Source organism: Falco rusticolus, chromosome 16, assembly GCF_015220075.1.
Source record: "Falco rusticolus isolate bFalRus1 chromosome 16, bFalRus1.pri, whole genome shotgun sequence".
Taxonomy (NCBI): Eukaryota; Metazoa; Chordata; class Aves; order Falconiformes; family Falconidae; genus Falco; species Falco rusticolus.
The window spans coordinates 833,388-847,607 of record NC_051202.1 but is presented as its reverse complement, the minus strand read 5'-3'; the positions used below and the strand labels follow the sequence as shown (position 1 = coordinate 847,607).

At 46.5% G+C, this 14,220-nt stretch overlaps 1 protein-coding gene across 1 annotated transcript in view; it reads left to right on the top strand.

Annotated features, from left to right (window-relative positions):
• POU2F3 (POU class 2 homeobox 3) overlaps positions 1–12,803 on the top strand; it is a 41,887-nt gene extending 29,084 nt beyond the window's left edge. Inside the window, exons 5-14 of the mRNA XM_037409869.1 lie at positions 1,180–1,284; positions 2,892–2,994; positions 6,066–6,148; positions 6,300–6,482; positions 6,873–7,014; positions 7,876–8,012; positions 9,275–9,436; positions 11,055–11,121; positions 11,690–11,822; positions 12,764–12,803. Coding sequence (XP_037265766.1) covers positions 1,180–1,284; positions 2,892–2,994; positions 6,066–6,148; positions 6,300–6,482; positions 6,873–7,014; positions 7,876–8,012; positions 9,275–9,436; positions 11,055–11,121; positions 11,690–11,822; positions 12,764–12,803 — 1,155 coding nt within the window. The remainder of the gene's footprint in view (positions 1–1,179; positions 1,285–2,891; positions 2,995–6,065; positions 6,149–6,299; positions 6,483–6,872; positions 7,015–7,875; positions 8,013–9,274; positions 9,437–11,054; positions 11,122–11,689; positions 11,823–12,763) is intronic.
• Positions 12,804–14,220: the final 1,417 nt, after the last annotated feature.

The window sequence follows — 14,220 nt, the reverse complement described above, 5'->3', positions numbered from 1 at the left end:
GATCTTCTCATAGAGAAAATGTGTTATAGGAGCTCGGTATGACTTTTCTGTCTCCTGTGCATGGCACCTGCGCATAGAGACCCCTCATACAGCTTTCAGGAATTAACCTAAAAACTTCTAAAATCTCCCCAACCGGGTTCCCCTCTCTCCTGTCCCAGTCAGCCTTACCAAAGGATTTCAGCTGGTACAAAGTCAGGTAACAGTTTTTTGGGGGGACTTTTTGTTTGCTTGGGTTTTTTGGGGATATGTGTTTGGTTTTGGGGTTGTTTTGGGGGTTGTTTTTGGGGGGTTTTGTTTGTTTTTAATGGAGTAACAATGCTTGAAATCAACATGGAGACTATGGAACAAACCAGAAACAAGGATTCAGTTCTGGTTCTCAGGTAAATTCTTCTCTCAAGGATGTGGACTCAGAAATCATGATTTTTTTGTAGACAAGAATCTTCCTTGAACATGAAAGTAGATCAAAATGACCACTGGACAGAGGGTTGACACCTGTGAAGTTTTCCTGTTCTTTTTTCCATGGCTTGTTCTAGCTGAGGAAGCAGATTTCTCCTCACCAGAGGAGTACAAATCCTTGTTGCTTTCTGGCAGAAGCTGAGCAAATACATTTGGTGCCCGGGGTGCTGCATTTTCAACTCTGGAAGAGTACACTACTTTTTGAGGTCTTCTGCTTCGTGACCTTTCTTTTCCCATCCCCTTGTACCCTGCTCTGGTACCTGCAGAACAAAATGAGAGGCTATCTATAGCCAACCCCACCACAGGGTTGCACTCTGTGATCTATAAAGAATTGCTTCGTGTCTTCCTTATAACTCCACAAAATGCCACAGTGTTTTGTCTGAGGAAAGCACTCGTATGCTTTAAACCTTGCTAAGTCACTAAAACTTAGTTACTTCCTAAAGTGTTTTAATTAATGTGTTTTAACTGAGCAAACTGCAAGCCTCCCCTTGGCTTGGCAGAGCAGAAAAACTATGTCTGCGTTATGGACTGGAGAGCAGAAGCGGGGAATGACCACGCCGTTCCGCAAAGCCAGGGGGGAAGCAGTGGGTCCTGACCTCTTCACTTTTCCCTGAAAGGAGCCCTGCCAACCCCTCCAGCCCCTCAGACTCCCAGCCACCCCACGCCTCCTGGTGCCCCTTATCTCTGCTCCCCGATGCTAACAGTTACTTTGCTCTTTTTCAGATTAAAACCGAAGACCTCAGCGACTCCTTGCAATCTACAATCCCCCCTAGGTCAGGTCACCTTGTGCAGGGATCATCAATGATGCCTGGCAGCCAAATCGCAGGGGTAAGTGATTTCGCTGCTTCAGGGATCCAGAAATCTGAGCTGGCACCGGTTAGTGGAGCTTTGAAGAGGCTGGGTTTGAGACACTGGCCAGATTATGTGTGCCTTTTGACAGTGGCAAAAGCAGACTCAAAGGTATGATGGACACTGAATTGGAAAAGTGAATCTGTGTTGGCAAAAGTCAGCTTCCCACTTCACCTCTTACTTTTCTGTAAAAAGTTTTACATGGGTTCAAAGGGAGACTGGACATGTACTTGGAAGAGATTTCCTTCAAGGGTCTACTAAGTAGACAGCCTTTCCTTCAAGTTTGTCTACTAAGTAGAGAAACCACACTAAACTCAGGAAATCCCTTGAATTGAAAATAATTGGAGGCTGAGACACCACCAAGGGGAAGTGTCAGACATGCTCAGCCTGGTCCTTCCCCTTCCATGAACATCTGGTTAATGCCACTGTTGGAGATCAGATTCTAGGCTAGATTAACAATTGGTCTGAATCAGTACAACCATCCTTGAATATGTTGCCTCAGTCTGATTTATACCAGAGAAGATATTAATTCCTTGAGGGAATTTTTCTTAGGTAAAAAATTGGAGTTTAGCGCTTAGCTCTTGTTAAGTTCTAGTGGGAGTTAGATACCAGAAGGCCACACAGCTGCTCAGTAATCTCTTCCCTCATTCTCTCGTGGGGTATTGAGATCCCTACACAATTCAGGGATCGTCTAATTTCCCCAAAGCTTCAAAACAGTTCTTGAGAAGCTCGAAGAGCTCATCTTATTGAGTAACAAGTTCCTTTAAAAATATACCTCTACAGACAGTTGGTCTTACTGGGGCTTTTTTTATGTGTGTGTCTACCCCAAGTAAATGCAAACTCTTAGCCCCTAATCCCAACAAAAGACGTGGGGTTTGGACCCCAGCACTATGAAAGAACACCAGGATGTAATCCTGCTCTCTCAGTACCTATTGCCTGTCCTGCTTAGTGCAGGGTGGGGAATTCCTGGCAGTACGTGGCAAAGAACAGGAAACCTTCGCGGAGCCGCTCACTGTGTTCGCTGCAATGCCTTTGCTGTTGCTGCAGAGCATCAGGCGCTGTGGGGAATCGCTTCTTTCCCACCTCAGCACACGGCTGGCTGGGACACTGGCCTTCTGCGGAGAGCAGGCTCTCCGTGTCTGTGAGATGGGACCGTCAGCTGCACTTTCCTGTGTAATTTTAGGGAGTACACTTTCTCAAAATACATTTGCTGGAAGAAATTGAAATCCAAGAGGTTTCACTGTTACTTCTAACAGCTAGGTTTTGATTGCCAGTGCCTCAAAATTGTCATTGGCAAGAATTAACTTTTTCAGATAAAAGTAGACAGTTCTCCATGCCGATGCCTGTGTGTGAGCACAGAATTCTTCTTATACAGCTGAAAACTTCAGATCCCAGAGTATGTCTGGGTCTGTAGCTCTGCAGTGCATGAATTACCCTATTCCGGTGTGTTGGCAGCTAAGTGGAGAGTGTGACTGGGGTCAAGGATGGTATAAAAGAGCAAGGAAGCTTTGTGGGAGAGGTGATGCTGTGTGAAGAGCAGACATCTCTCAGTTTTGTTTTTCCTTATGTTTTTTTTTTCCCTGTAGGATATGAGCTCTCTTCACACCCTGCAGCAGCTTGTATTGCTTCCCGGTCACATGCAGTCAGTTCCCCAGTTTCTTCTGTCTCAGTCTCAGGCTGGGCAACAAGGTAAGAGCAAGAAGAGCTGAAAGGGGCATTGCTATAAGCAGATGCATATCGAGGAAAAACATTCTCATGTCTGTTGCTTTCATGTTCTCCGTTAAAGTTTTCCCGGCGTGACGGTGTCTGTTTCCCTGCTGTTACCAGCTGCATTTCCACCCACCTCCCCCCGTGCCGGTTCCCACACCCGGGGTGCTGATCCCGCTCCGGAGATGCTCCGGGCACCTGTGGCTTGTGCTGGCCAAGAGTGCCACCTTGGGGCCTGGTGGGATCCCACCTCTGAAACCAGAACAGCCCCCGCTGGGCCAGCCCTCCGCAGGGCTTCCAGAAAACGGGAGAGCTGGAGCTGAGGGAGAGTAAATCCAGAGAAGGAGCCGAGCTGCTCTGGTGGAAGAGCTGTGCTGGCACCCGGACAGTCTAACCTAGCCAGGAGCAACCCAGGGATGAGAGCCGAGAGGTTCGGGAATGCCAGTGGTTGTTCCCAAATCTCGCTCCAAGCCATGGAGAGGACAGGAGGTCCAACTACTTCTGAAACACAGTGTGATCAGCTCCATGAAAGGGATGAAAGGACTGAGGACCAAACTTTCTGTCTTTATGGCCGATATTTGTTATGGCATTTCTCCAGTGACAGGGATACAGGCATACCATGGATGATGTTTTACGCTGCTTGTGGACAGACAAACACAGGCTCTGATCCAGATGCAAAGGGACTCGGGTCCTTTGCTCACATTCTTGATAGAGTCCAGCACAGAGGTCCCTGTGCTGGGACTCTATCAGAATTATTCAGAATTAAAACCTTAAAATATCTGTAGCTTGAACCTGCTGGCAAAGACTCTCCAAAAGAAAACCTGTATTGTAGGCAAATGTCAAACCTATTTCCCATTGACGGTGTATAAACTCTTCTCTCTGCCAAGTGATGCTGAGTGATGCATGAAGAAACTTTGTGTATACTTACCAATAATCTAGAATTTAGGGTTTTTTGAAATGGCAGGGTCAGGATAATCCATTGCCTACCGCCTGCCTTTATTCGTGTGCACTAGGAAACCCATTATACTGCAAAACAGAACTTGGTTCCTTGCATAGAGTTTCTTCTGTTCAGTGACTTCCCTTGGCATCTGTAACCCCTCCAACAGATGGCCACTTGTTTGGCTGTGACCCCTTTTGGTTCCAGTCCTTACCAAGTCTGGATATTCTGGCCGGTAACTGGCTTGTAGTGCAAGAGCACTTCCATTTGAATAGATGACTGCCAAGTTTTAACGATGCTTTGCCATGTGTGTGCACAGCCCCTGGGGAGTGGAAGTGAAGGCATAGGTTGGTTTTGTGGAATTAGTTGTTTGGTGCAGGTACAGGTGAAGTGTTCGTCATACCGAAGAGATGCACAAACTATTTCTGAAGTTGTCCCTGAAGTCACCATGGGAACACTCACAATGGTTCCTGAGTTCTGACTGCTGGGCACATCAGTTCACAGATTTCATGGCCAAAGGGACTTGGCTGTGGGCTTAACCATCCCAAGAGCGCACGTGTTCTGCTTTGGTGTCTGTTTTAAAGCTGGCTTTAAGCTAGATAAGTTCCCAGGTCTGCTTGATTGTGCCCTGATGTGATTCATCGCACAGCCCTTCAAACAGCCAGCGCTGGCGGATTTCAACAGGGGGGGAGAGCTCTGTGCCATAAAGGTGGAAGCAAGCGGCCAGGTAGATGCTGGGACACTGTCAGCCAAAATATTGCTGCTGAAATCTTCATCTTACAAAAACACAGCCTCGGTCTCACCAGCTGTCAAACCGGTGATTCCTGAATCCAGTCCATAATTTTCTTTTGAGCTAGAGCTTAGCTTTCGCAAAGGTGTTCAATCATGATTTTAAAGACTCCAAATGACAGAGCATCTGCCATGTCCCTAGGCAAGCCATTCCAGTGATTAATTACCTTCACTGTTAAAAATGTGCACCTCATTACCAGCCTGCATTTGAAATTCAAAGTTGTTCCAGCATTAGAGGAGGCTTATTGAAGCACCAATCTAAATAAATAAATGGGAGCCTGCACATTCAGATCTAAATTAAAAAAGGAAAGACAGAAAGAGGGAGAGGTGGGGGAATGATTGATTCTGGAGATAATATTTTTTCCTTTTTTTTTTTTGCAGAAATCCATAAATTTCTACAGTTTTCCCTGTAATTGTCATTCATAATCAATAGAATATATTGACTGTTTCAAGAAAGGTTATAAATCCTCACTAAATTCTATAGGCTTCACCCACAACAGACTTGAAGAACATAACTAAGGTTCTAGGAAGCTACAATGCTTTGGTCACTACTTAATCCTTTAGGACGTTTCCTGTAAGAAGTATAGGCTTGGACTTGGCAGTTTGTCAACTAAATAATTATGCAGTCCCCATAAATACGAGTTTTTGTTAGTTTTATAGATTTTCCTTTTTCTTTTCATCATTTCGTGCCAGTTTTTATATTTGGAAAGAAATTCAATTTATTTGAAATACAGTAGCGTGGAAAAGAAAGGGTCAGATGGCTTCAAAATGAACTTCAAAAATGAAATGTATAGTAGAAAGCAGAGTGGAGAGGCTCATGAGATTAACTGTAGGATCAGGATTTTTTTTAATGAGATCAAGTGGCTGAAAGTTGGAGTCAGAAAAGCTTATGTTGGAAATAAGACACACATTTTCTTTAGCAGCTACAATGATTAAGCACTGAGGGAGATCACCACTAAGGATGTAGTAAATTCTCTGCTTCTTGGTGTGTAAAATCAAAGTTAGATGTCTACGTAAATTGTCTCTGCCCTAGTCCAGCCTTAGGTTAACGAGCTACATGCGGGGATCAATGGATGAGATATTTTACCTGTATCATTATTGTAATAATCCCTTTCAGGCTAAAAAGCCATGAAAAGAACCTTTACTTTCTCTTACTCTAGCTCGGAGCCATCCACATTTGTAAGGGCTGAAATGCTGCTATTTTGAAAGAGAGCTAACGAACCTTGTCCCTCGGCGCTTCGCGAGCCTGCCCTGCGCAGCAATGCCCAGCTGCCCGCGTGCTGGTGCAGGAGCTGCTCTGATCACACGTGTCTCTTTCTCTCCTCAGCTTTGCAGCCAAACCTCCTCTCCTTCCCTCAGCAACAGGGCAGCCTTCTCCTCTCCCAGCCGGGACCCAGCCTGGCATCACAGGTAACTTGCCTCAACATGCAGTCCAACGCGCCGTCCCACCCTGAGAAGCACCCATCTACAAAAGCGCTGCTTCGTTAAGGGCAGATGGCAGAGGAAGCAGTGTGCTTCCCTGGTGTTGTGACTCTGTGCGTCTTTGCTGCGGTTTTAACAGGCTGTGGGCCGTTCTGGACTCCCTGGCTCGTCAGTTGAACCCCATTTGGATGTACCCCAGCACTTGCAAGTGGCAAAGCACCTAACTCCATCAGGGGCATCTGAGGAACCCAGTGACCTGGAGGAGCTGGAAAAGTTTGCTAAGACTTTCAAACAAAGGCGGATCAAACTGGGGTTCACGCAGGTGAGCAGCCTCGTCCATGGTCAGGGCGGTGTTGCTTGTGGTGTGGACATGTGGGGCTGGGGGACGTTGTGGCAGAGGCACAGATGGAGGAAGGGCTGGAGTAGGTACAGTCTGGCTTGCTTTGGAGCATCCTCTTCCAAACACATGAAGAGATAACCCCTTCCTAATACTTCATTACCACGACCTCATTATCACAACTGCTCCAATACACAGAGGCTCAGGGGGTGTGGGGCAAATTCCCGTGGGAAGAGAAGTCACACTTTCTCTGGAAGGCAGGTCGTGGGAACCAGGCTGAGCCTATTCTGGAAGCAACTTGAGAGGCGGTCTGAGAGCAGGAAGCTGTGAGGGGCTTTTCTGAGCTCATGTTGTGATTTGGATCTTCTCTGGCAGGGTGACGTCGGACTTGCCATGGGGAAGCTCTATGGCAATGATTTCAGCCAGACCACCATTTCCCGCTTTGAGGCTCTCAACCTGAGCTTTAAGAATATGTGCAAGCTCAAACCCCTGCTGGAGAAGTGGCTGAGTGATGCAGGTAGGTGACATGACATGCAGAAATGCCACCAGTCTTGGCCAGGACAAGAGGATCCATCCAGGGAGCCTCCAATAAAAGCCAGGAAATATGGAGCTGGAGCTAAGGCCTCTCAGATCCCAGACTGGATCACACAGCAGGCTGCATAGCCACCTCAGTGGCAAACCACATCTGTCCTTTCTCCCTGGCAATATGGGAATTGCAATTCCGTGTCTGGGGCAGTCCCTTCCTGCACTGCCTCTTGCTCTGTTGCATGGCCTGGGGCAGATCATTTCACCCCGGTCCATTTGGTCCCTCCCTGTGTAAACTGGAAAGAATAGGAAGGGACTTCTAAAGTTCTCAGCGATTAGCCCACGAGCTATAATTAGAAAAGGAAGATGTCACTGCAAGGGGAATCCCCAGCAGCAGCAGGATTGGGCTGGTGTCCTCTGCTGGCTGCGAACCACTGCAGCAATGCCATCAGCCCTTCAGGCATCGCACGTTGGTCAATGTATCACGTCAGGTGTTTCAGCTCTATGAGGCTCGATCCAAGTGATGTAAGTCAACATCTTCAACTGTGTGAAATCATTAGAAAATGTGTGTTCCACATCAAAGCAGGCTGGAAATCAAGCTAGAAAAAGGAAAAATAGTGTTGATTGAAATTTTAGCGCTCTTACTTCTTTCCTGATTTGGACAAGATCATTGATGATTTGGACAAGATCATGATGAATTGCTGGAGCAATTTTAATCATCCTCAGAGGAAGGGTCCACAATGTAGGGACATTTTACTTACTTTAGGAGGTGCCATGGTTCCCAGAAAGGATCTAGGAATGGAAATAATTCGTTATTTTCTTGCGTATCTCTCTTGCCTCCCTCTTTCCCCAGAATCTGCTCCTTTGGATTCTTCCATGAGCACTCCCAACTCCTACCCCTCAGTGAATGAGATGTTTGGACGGAAAAGAAAGAAGCGAACCAGCATTGAGACCAACATTCGCTCCACGCTGGAGAAAAGATTTCAAGATGTGAGGGGAAAATCTTTCAGTGTGTTGTGAACTCTCTCAGGGTTTGGCATTTTCTAGGTCATATCAGCACTGAACCCTCGGAAAGAGATCTCCTTGTTTGTTTTGACAGCAGGTTAAAAAAATGCTTGAAGGGGTTAGCAGGAAAAGCGTCAAAAGCAAGGAAATCAGACCCAATTATTTCCTTGGTAAATGTTGTTTTAAAGGAATGACAATTCCATCACCACACCTGCCCATCGCTGCCCACTGCTCAGCGCCGTAGGGGAAGCCCACCCCCTGCACCCACTGCTGCTCTTTGCGAGTTGCAGGCGCGGGCAGGGGACCCGTGAGGCCGTGGTGCCCTACAGAGCAGGTGCCCCATTAAGTGGGTCTCGGGAGACCACAGAACTAGTTGCTCCAGCTATTGCTGCTGAATCATTTCCGAAGTGGAGCCTTTTACTTTTTAAGCTTCAGAATTTTCAAGAAAAATCACTGCAGAGAGCAGAGCTTTAAATAGGTAGGACTAAATTATGCATCAGAAATTTTTCATCAAAACTGGTTTTGACCAGCTCTCATTTTTTCTTGGTTTCTCCCTCATATCTGATCATATCAAAATTTCCTCCTAAGACTGTTAATGCGAACAAAAGACAGTCTTTATCAGATCGTTATGAGTACCTTAGTTTTTAGCTAGTATGAGGCATTCTTTGTAATGGGAAGACTGTCTTGGCATCCATGCTAGGTGGTTTTGACCCTCAAGTCTCCAGCTCAGGTCAAAATCCTCAGAGCTGTCAAATGCACCAGAAAGTAAGTGACTCAGAAGAAAGGATAGGTGCTATTATTTCCCTTTATGAATGAGGGATGGAGGAAGAAACAGAAGAAATGGCTTTTCTGGGATGGCGCAGGTAGGCGTACAAACAGCACCCCGAGCTTGTGTCTCCTGTGTAGTGATAAGAAGACCACCAGCCATTAGCTTCCCCCGAGCAATGATTTAGGGTGCTGTTAAGATCAAAAAGCATGGTGCTTTATGCAATAACAGGGCCAGGTAGGTGACTCATCCCCCACTGATTCCATGAGATTTGGTGTTGAATCAGAAGCACTTTCTGGTTCATAGAACATAATCTCTCACCAAATATTTACCCTTTGTCTTGGAAGGAAATTTTCTCCCTTCCTCAGTTTACAGCCAACGCCACCCCTGTCCTCTGCCCTTCCAGCAGCAGAAGCATGCACTGATGCTGTGAGTTACGGCTCGCCAGGGCTTTCTTTAACCTCCTGCCCTTTCTCAGCAGAACCCCAAGCCCAGTTCAGAGGAGATATCCTTGATAGCAGAGCAGCTCTCCATGGAAAAGGAGGTGGTTCGGGTCTGGTTCTGCAACCGGCGCCAGAAGGAAAAGCGGATCAGCTGCCCGATGCCATCCCCCATTAAATCACCTATCTACAATTCCAGACTGGTGAGAGACTTTGGATTAAGGATGACATCCTATGTGCCATCCCAGACAAGAAGAGAAAAGGGTGGGGGGATGCAGCGGGGCTTGCTGGGAAAGGAAACAGGACAGGACATTTCCTTGTACACACAAGTCCCTGAGATGCTGGCAAGCCCACTCCACCGTCCGGTGGGGGACCACACCTGCAGGAGTGTGCAGGGAGGCAGCTGGGCCAGCCACGGACCGGGCATGTGCTCAGCATCCCAACTTGATTGGAATCTCATGCCCGCACTTACAGAACATTTATTTTTATTCTATTAATGACAGCAACAGAAAGAAAATACAAGTTTCCTAGAAGGTACCGATCAGTTTAATTGTAGGATAATTTATCCAAATAGGGGTGCTGTCCCAAACCTTTTCATCCTGAGAATGGTAAATCAAAGCTTTCCTAAGTTAGTGGAGGAGGAATCAGCATTCCATGGAATAAGAATTACATCCACTCATGTTAATTTAGTTGTTAACTCTGAAACCTAATGGTAACCATTTACATATCTGTTTGGTTTACATCTGTGCAGAAATGCAGAATACACTTCAGTAGTGCTAATTGTCCTTCTCTCATCTTGTACATTCACATTTGGGCAGGCATATTTTCAGTGCCAGGAAGGATGAGGAAAACAGAAACTGTTGTGAGAGTTGATGAAAGTGTGTCCTTGTTATCTACTGTCAGTGGCTACTGTGGATAATAAGCCAACGTTGCATTTCTGCTACTTAATAGTTGCTTAGTTGCTGCCACCTATAAAAGTGGCAGGAACCTCCCTACGGTGGTGTTAACGCTGGAGCACATGTGAGTGAGAGGGAGCGTATGCATTTGAAAGCAATATTTTATCTTGAAATCTTTTGGGTTTTGGAATTATCCATCAGAAGGCAGGAAAACATCATAAGAAGTTTGGTCACTTGTTGCACAACAGACTTGATCTACAGTCACAAGCACAAAATGCTGCTTGCAAGCCATGAATTTTTAAGGCAGCTGCTTTGGTGAATAATTTTCCTGTGATGCATTGTACAAAGTATGCCTTTGCTCATCAGTCATTCTGAACAACGTGTTGCTTTTAGTTAAAGTATCACAGTGGAACAACAAATGCCCCTGGCTCGCTTCGATTGCAGCCACCAAATTAGTAATAGTCACCTGAGAATTCTCACCCATCAAGAACTCCCTAAAGGAAAAGGGATTATTTGTGCCCAAGACCAGAGTGAACTGGGAAGTTTCAGATTGAGAACATCCAGTCTGAAGCACCCAAAGGACAGTGGCTCCTACCCACTGGATCTCAGGACTCCAAGAAAGTTTGGCTTGCATTTGATAATTTCAGGTCTTTCCATAGGTGATCTAATCCATATAGGATTTAGACCTATAAAGAGAGTGTTGGGCACATGTAACGCTCATTCTGGTTCCTTTCCCTGGCCCTGGATTTGAGAATGGTGCTTCCACACTGGAATATGAATAGAAATATCTGTGGGAGCCTCAGATGTAGACAAGAAGTCTGCCCGGGAGCGAGCACACTCTGAAGGGAATGTGAAAGGAGTGGCATTTTGTGATCTACGTCCTCATAGTGCCAACTGCTTACTGTTTGCTTCTGTTTCTCTCTAGGTCTCTACCTCAGGGTCCTTGGGGCCCCTCTCCGTCAATCCAGTGCATAGCACCATGCCTGGGACTGGTAAGCCGTGAGAAACCTCTCACTCACCATTCCTTCCTTCCTTCCTCTGCTTTGGCTCTCTGACTACTTGGTGTCTAGGTCACGTTTGCAGGCCACTCTTATTAAGACCCTTGGGTTTGGCCAGGGAAAGTATCCCCACGTTGGTGTACGGGGATAAGAACAGCCGAGTCTTTCTCTTGGCTGGAATGAAGCCATGGAAAGCTTCCTGGGCATGATAACATTCCCAGGTTAATCCTGGGCAAATTTTACTGGAGTGTTCAGGTTTGGGAGCCAGGCACACCTAGAAGCCAAACAGCAGGAGTGCTTGGGGGTAGGTTACTTCATGTCTTCAGCCGAACATTGTCAGGTCTCCTTCAAGAAGCGCGATTCACAGTAATCACCGAGAGCGCAGCCCTGGGGACCCCCAGCACCTCCTCTGTGCTGGGGCACGGATTCTGCTCGGTGCTGCAGGGCAGTGACTCAGATGAGCAGCAGGATGGGCATGAGATACGGTGGAAGTGTTTGGGCTTGGGCTGTCCTAGGCAGGAGGAGGAGATCCCAGTCTTACTCTGCTTTCTCTGCCACACAGTAACATCATCGTGTTCCCCAGGGAATTCCAGCAGGCCCTCGTCCCCTGGCAGTGCACTGCATGCCAGCAGCCCCGCCACAGCCCAGAGCAACTCCAAAGCTGCGATGAACTCTTCTGGTTTCAACTCTTCAGGGTAAGGCAGTGGGGGCCACAGCTTGCTCCTTGGCAAGGGCATTGGAGGGCTTGGGAGAAAAGTCATGGGGCCTTAGAGAAGAATCCACAAGCCCTTAGAGACTCCAGCGATGTGGAGCTATGCAGTGGCATGATCTTACATGAACCTTTGCATCTAACCTGAAGCTTCTTGGGATATGGCTATTTTTCTACTCAAATAGTAAATCAAGTTTTGGCTAAAAAAAACACACTGGGTAAAGAAAGGGAAAAAAAAACCCCAAACCAACCAAAATCTGAATAAAAACACTGGCCATAAGGACTGTCCTAAACTAGGTCCCTGTGTGGAGGAAGCAGAGGAAGGCTTATTTTGCTGTTTCTGCTTGGATAAGCCCCTCCACAGCCAGTTTTCTCTCCTGCAGTGCCACCCAGAGAGCTCTGCTGCAGGGTAACTATTCCACAGAGGCAGATGAAACAAGAAGAAAGATTTTCCTCTGCCCTGCCTTTAGATGCTACGACAGCACCAAGCCACGCATACGGGCTCAGAGCCCTTCTGGTTATTACACTGAACATGCCTCTGCCACTGTCTGTGCTGGTCAGGCCTCTCTGCGTTTGTAGTTTCTGCTGCATCGCGTCAAGGATGCTGTTAGTAGAAGGCAGCAGAGAGCAGAGGGCGTTCCCCATAGCTGCTGGGCTTTCTGAGTCACGGATTGTCCTGTGCCACGAATCAGACCTCCTCTCACATGGAGGAAGTCCAACAGCCAGGTAGTGTGTGAAATCACGAGCACAATGCAAGATGTTGCTTAGAAAGCCAAGGGGTTTGCTATGAGTTTCCTATAGGAGCAAAGGGTCACTCGCTGCCTGCCAAGTCAAAGAAAGGTTACAAATGGAATAATGATTTTTATGTCAAAGGGAAACTGTGAACAACATGGCAATTGTAGCTCTTATTCCCTGTGTTGCAAACAGATCTTGGTACCGATGGAATCAACCTACCTACCTCCACTGAGATGACTCCTCCATCCTGTATAAAAGGAGCTCTGACTTCTAGCTATGGACCAACTTCTCTAGGAACAATGCTTGGGGCAATATCTGGCGTTCCGGTGCCTTCAAAACACTGCCAAATGAAGGTCTTGTTTAAGGGAACCCACAGCAGCAGAACTCTCCAGGGACTCAAACTGCAGCCGACCTCCCCCAAGGATTCTCAACGCCAACAGTGACATTATAACCCTCTTCCAGGCATTCACTTCAAGAACGAGCCCTTGCTTAGCACTATTAGCATGAAACACTGCCCTCTGCTAGCAAATCTCTGCATTCACACTGGATTGCCTGGCAGTCCCTAATCTGGAAGGATTTCTATCAGGACCCTCTTTTCCCCTCACTCATTTCAGAGCTTCCCATAAGAAGGGTCTATCATGCTGTTACTATCACGCACACACACCACAAACCCCCAAACTGAGCCGAGGTTACCCACTTCATTTCACCAGAGACCTGTGTCCAGATGTGTGAGCCTTGGTTTTCGACTGACTTCCAAGGTCAATGGCACTGTGCTTTATCCACTACCAAACTCGCTTTGCTTTGAGCCATTCTGCTCTGTTTCTAAAGGCGCTTCCCCCCCCCGCCCCATTTTTCTTGCCCCCCCCCCCCCTTTTTTTTTATTAAGTATTTTAGAGCCTTCTTATTTTTTCCTTTTAAAAAAATGGTTGTCTTTTGCAAAATTTGTGTCCAGGTCTTGTTATTGTTCACAGCTGGCCTCACTGCCCCACTGGAGGATGTCACTGTTCGAAAACCTTGGGTGAACTTCTGACTCGTTGAACACAAAAGCAGTTTGCGTTGATTTGATGGGACAAGGATTAGTCTTGACCTTCCCTTCTTTCTTTTATTCATCCTTTGGGTTTTATCTGATACCAAACGAGAACAACCTCTCTGGTGTAGAGGTGTGCATGTGTCCTGAGCTTTCCTGCACTGTAAGTAATGTAGCTTGCCTGTTCTCTGCAGCATGCTCTTCTGTTCCTGGGAGGACAAGTTGTATTGCTCAGGTGTGAATCTTGATGTTTGTGTGTGCAAGGAATTTCTTAATTTCATGAGATGCCAAAGTGTAGGAAACTTCAACTTTCGCAGCAAATCACCAGGGAAATTGTTGTTACTTTGTGACTCTCCACTTGAGAAGAGGTAGATATTTAATTTTGTTAAAGTAGACTCGAGTAATACAAATTCCTGGTCAGGTTGTCTATGGGTACAAGTAATTAATTCAGTGGAACTAGAGTAAATTAATATCTGGTTCACAGATTGTAAATAGTCATTTTTGAGTAGTAGTCTTTTTTTTCTGATGGCTTTTTTTTTTTTTTGTAAACGTGAGGGTTTTTGGGTTTTTTAAGTAAAAATTATCCTTTGTCACTTCTGGGCGGGGGGGGGGGGGAACATTT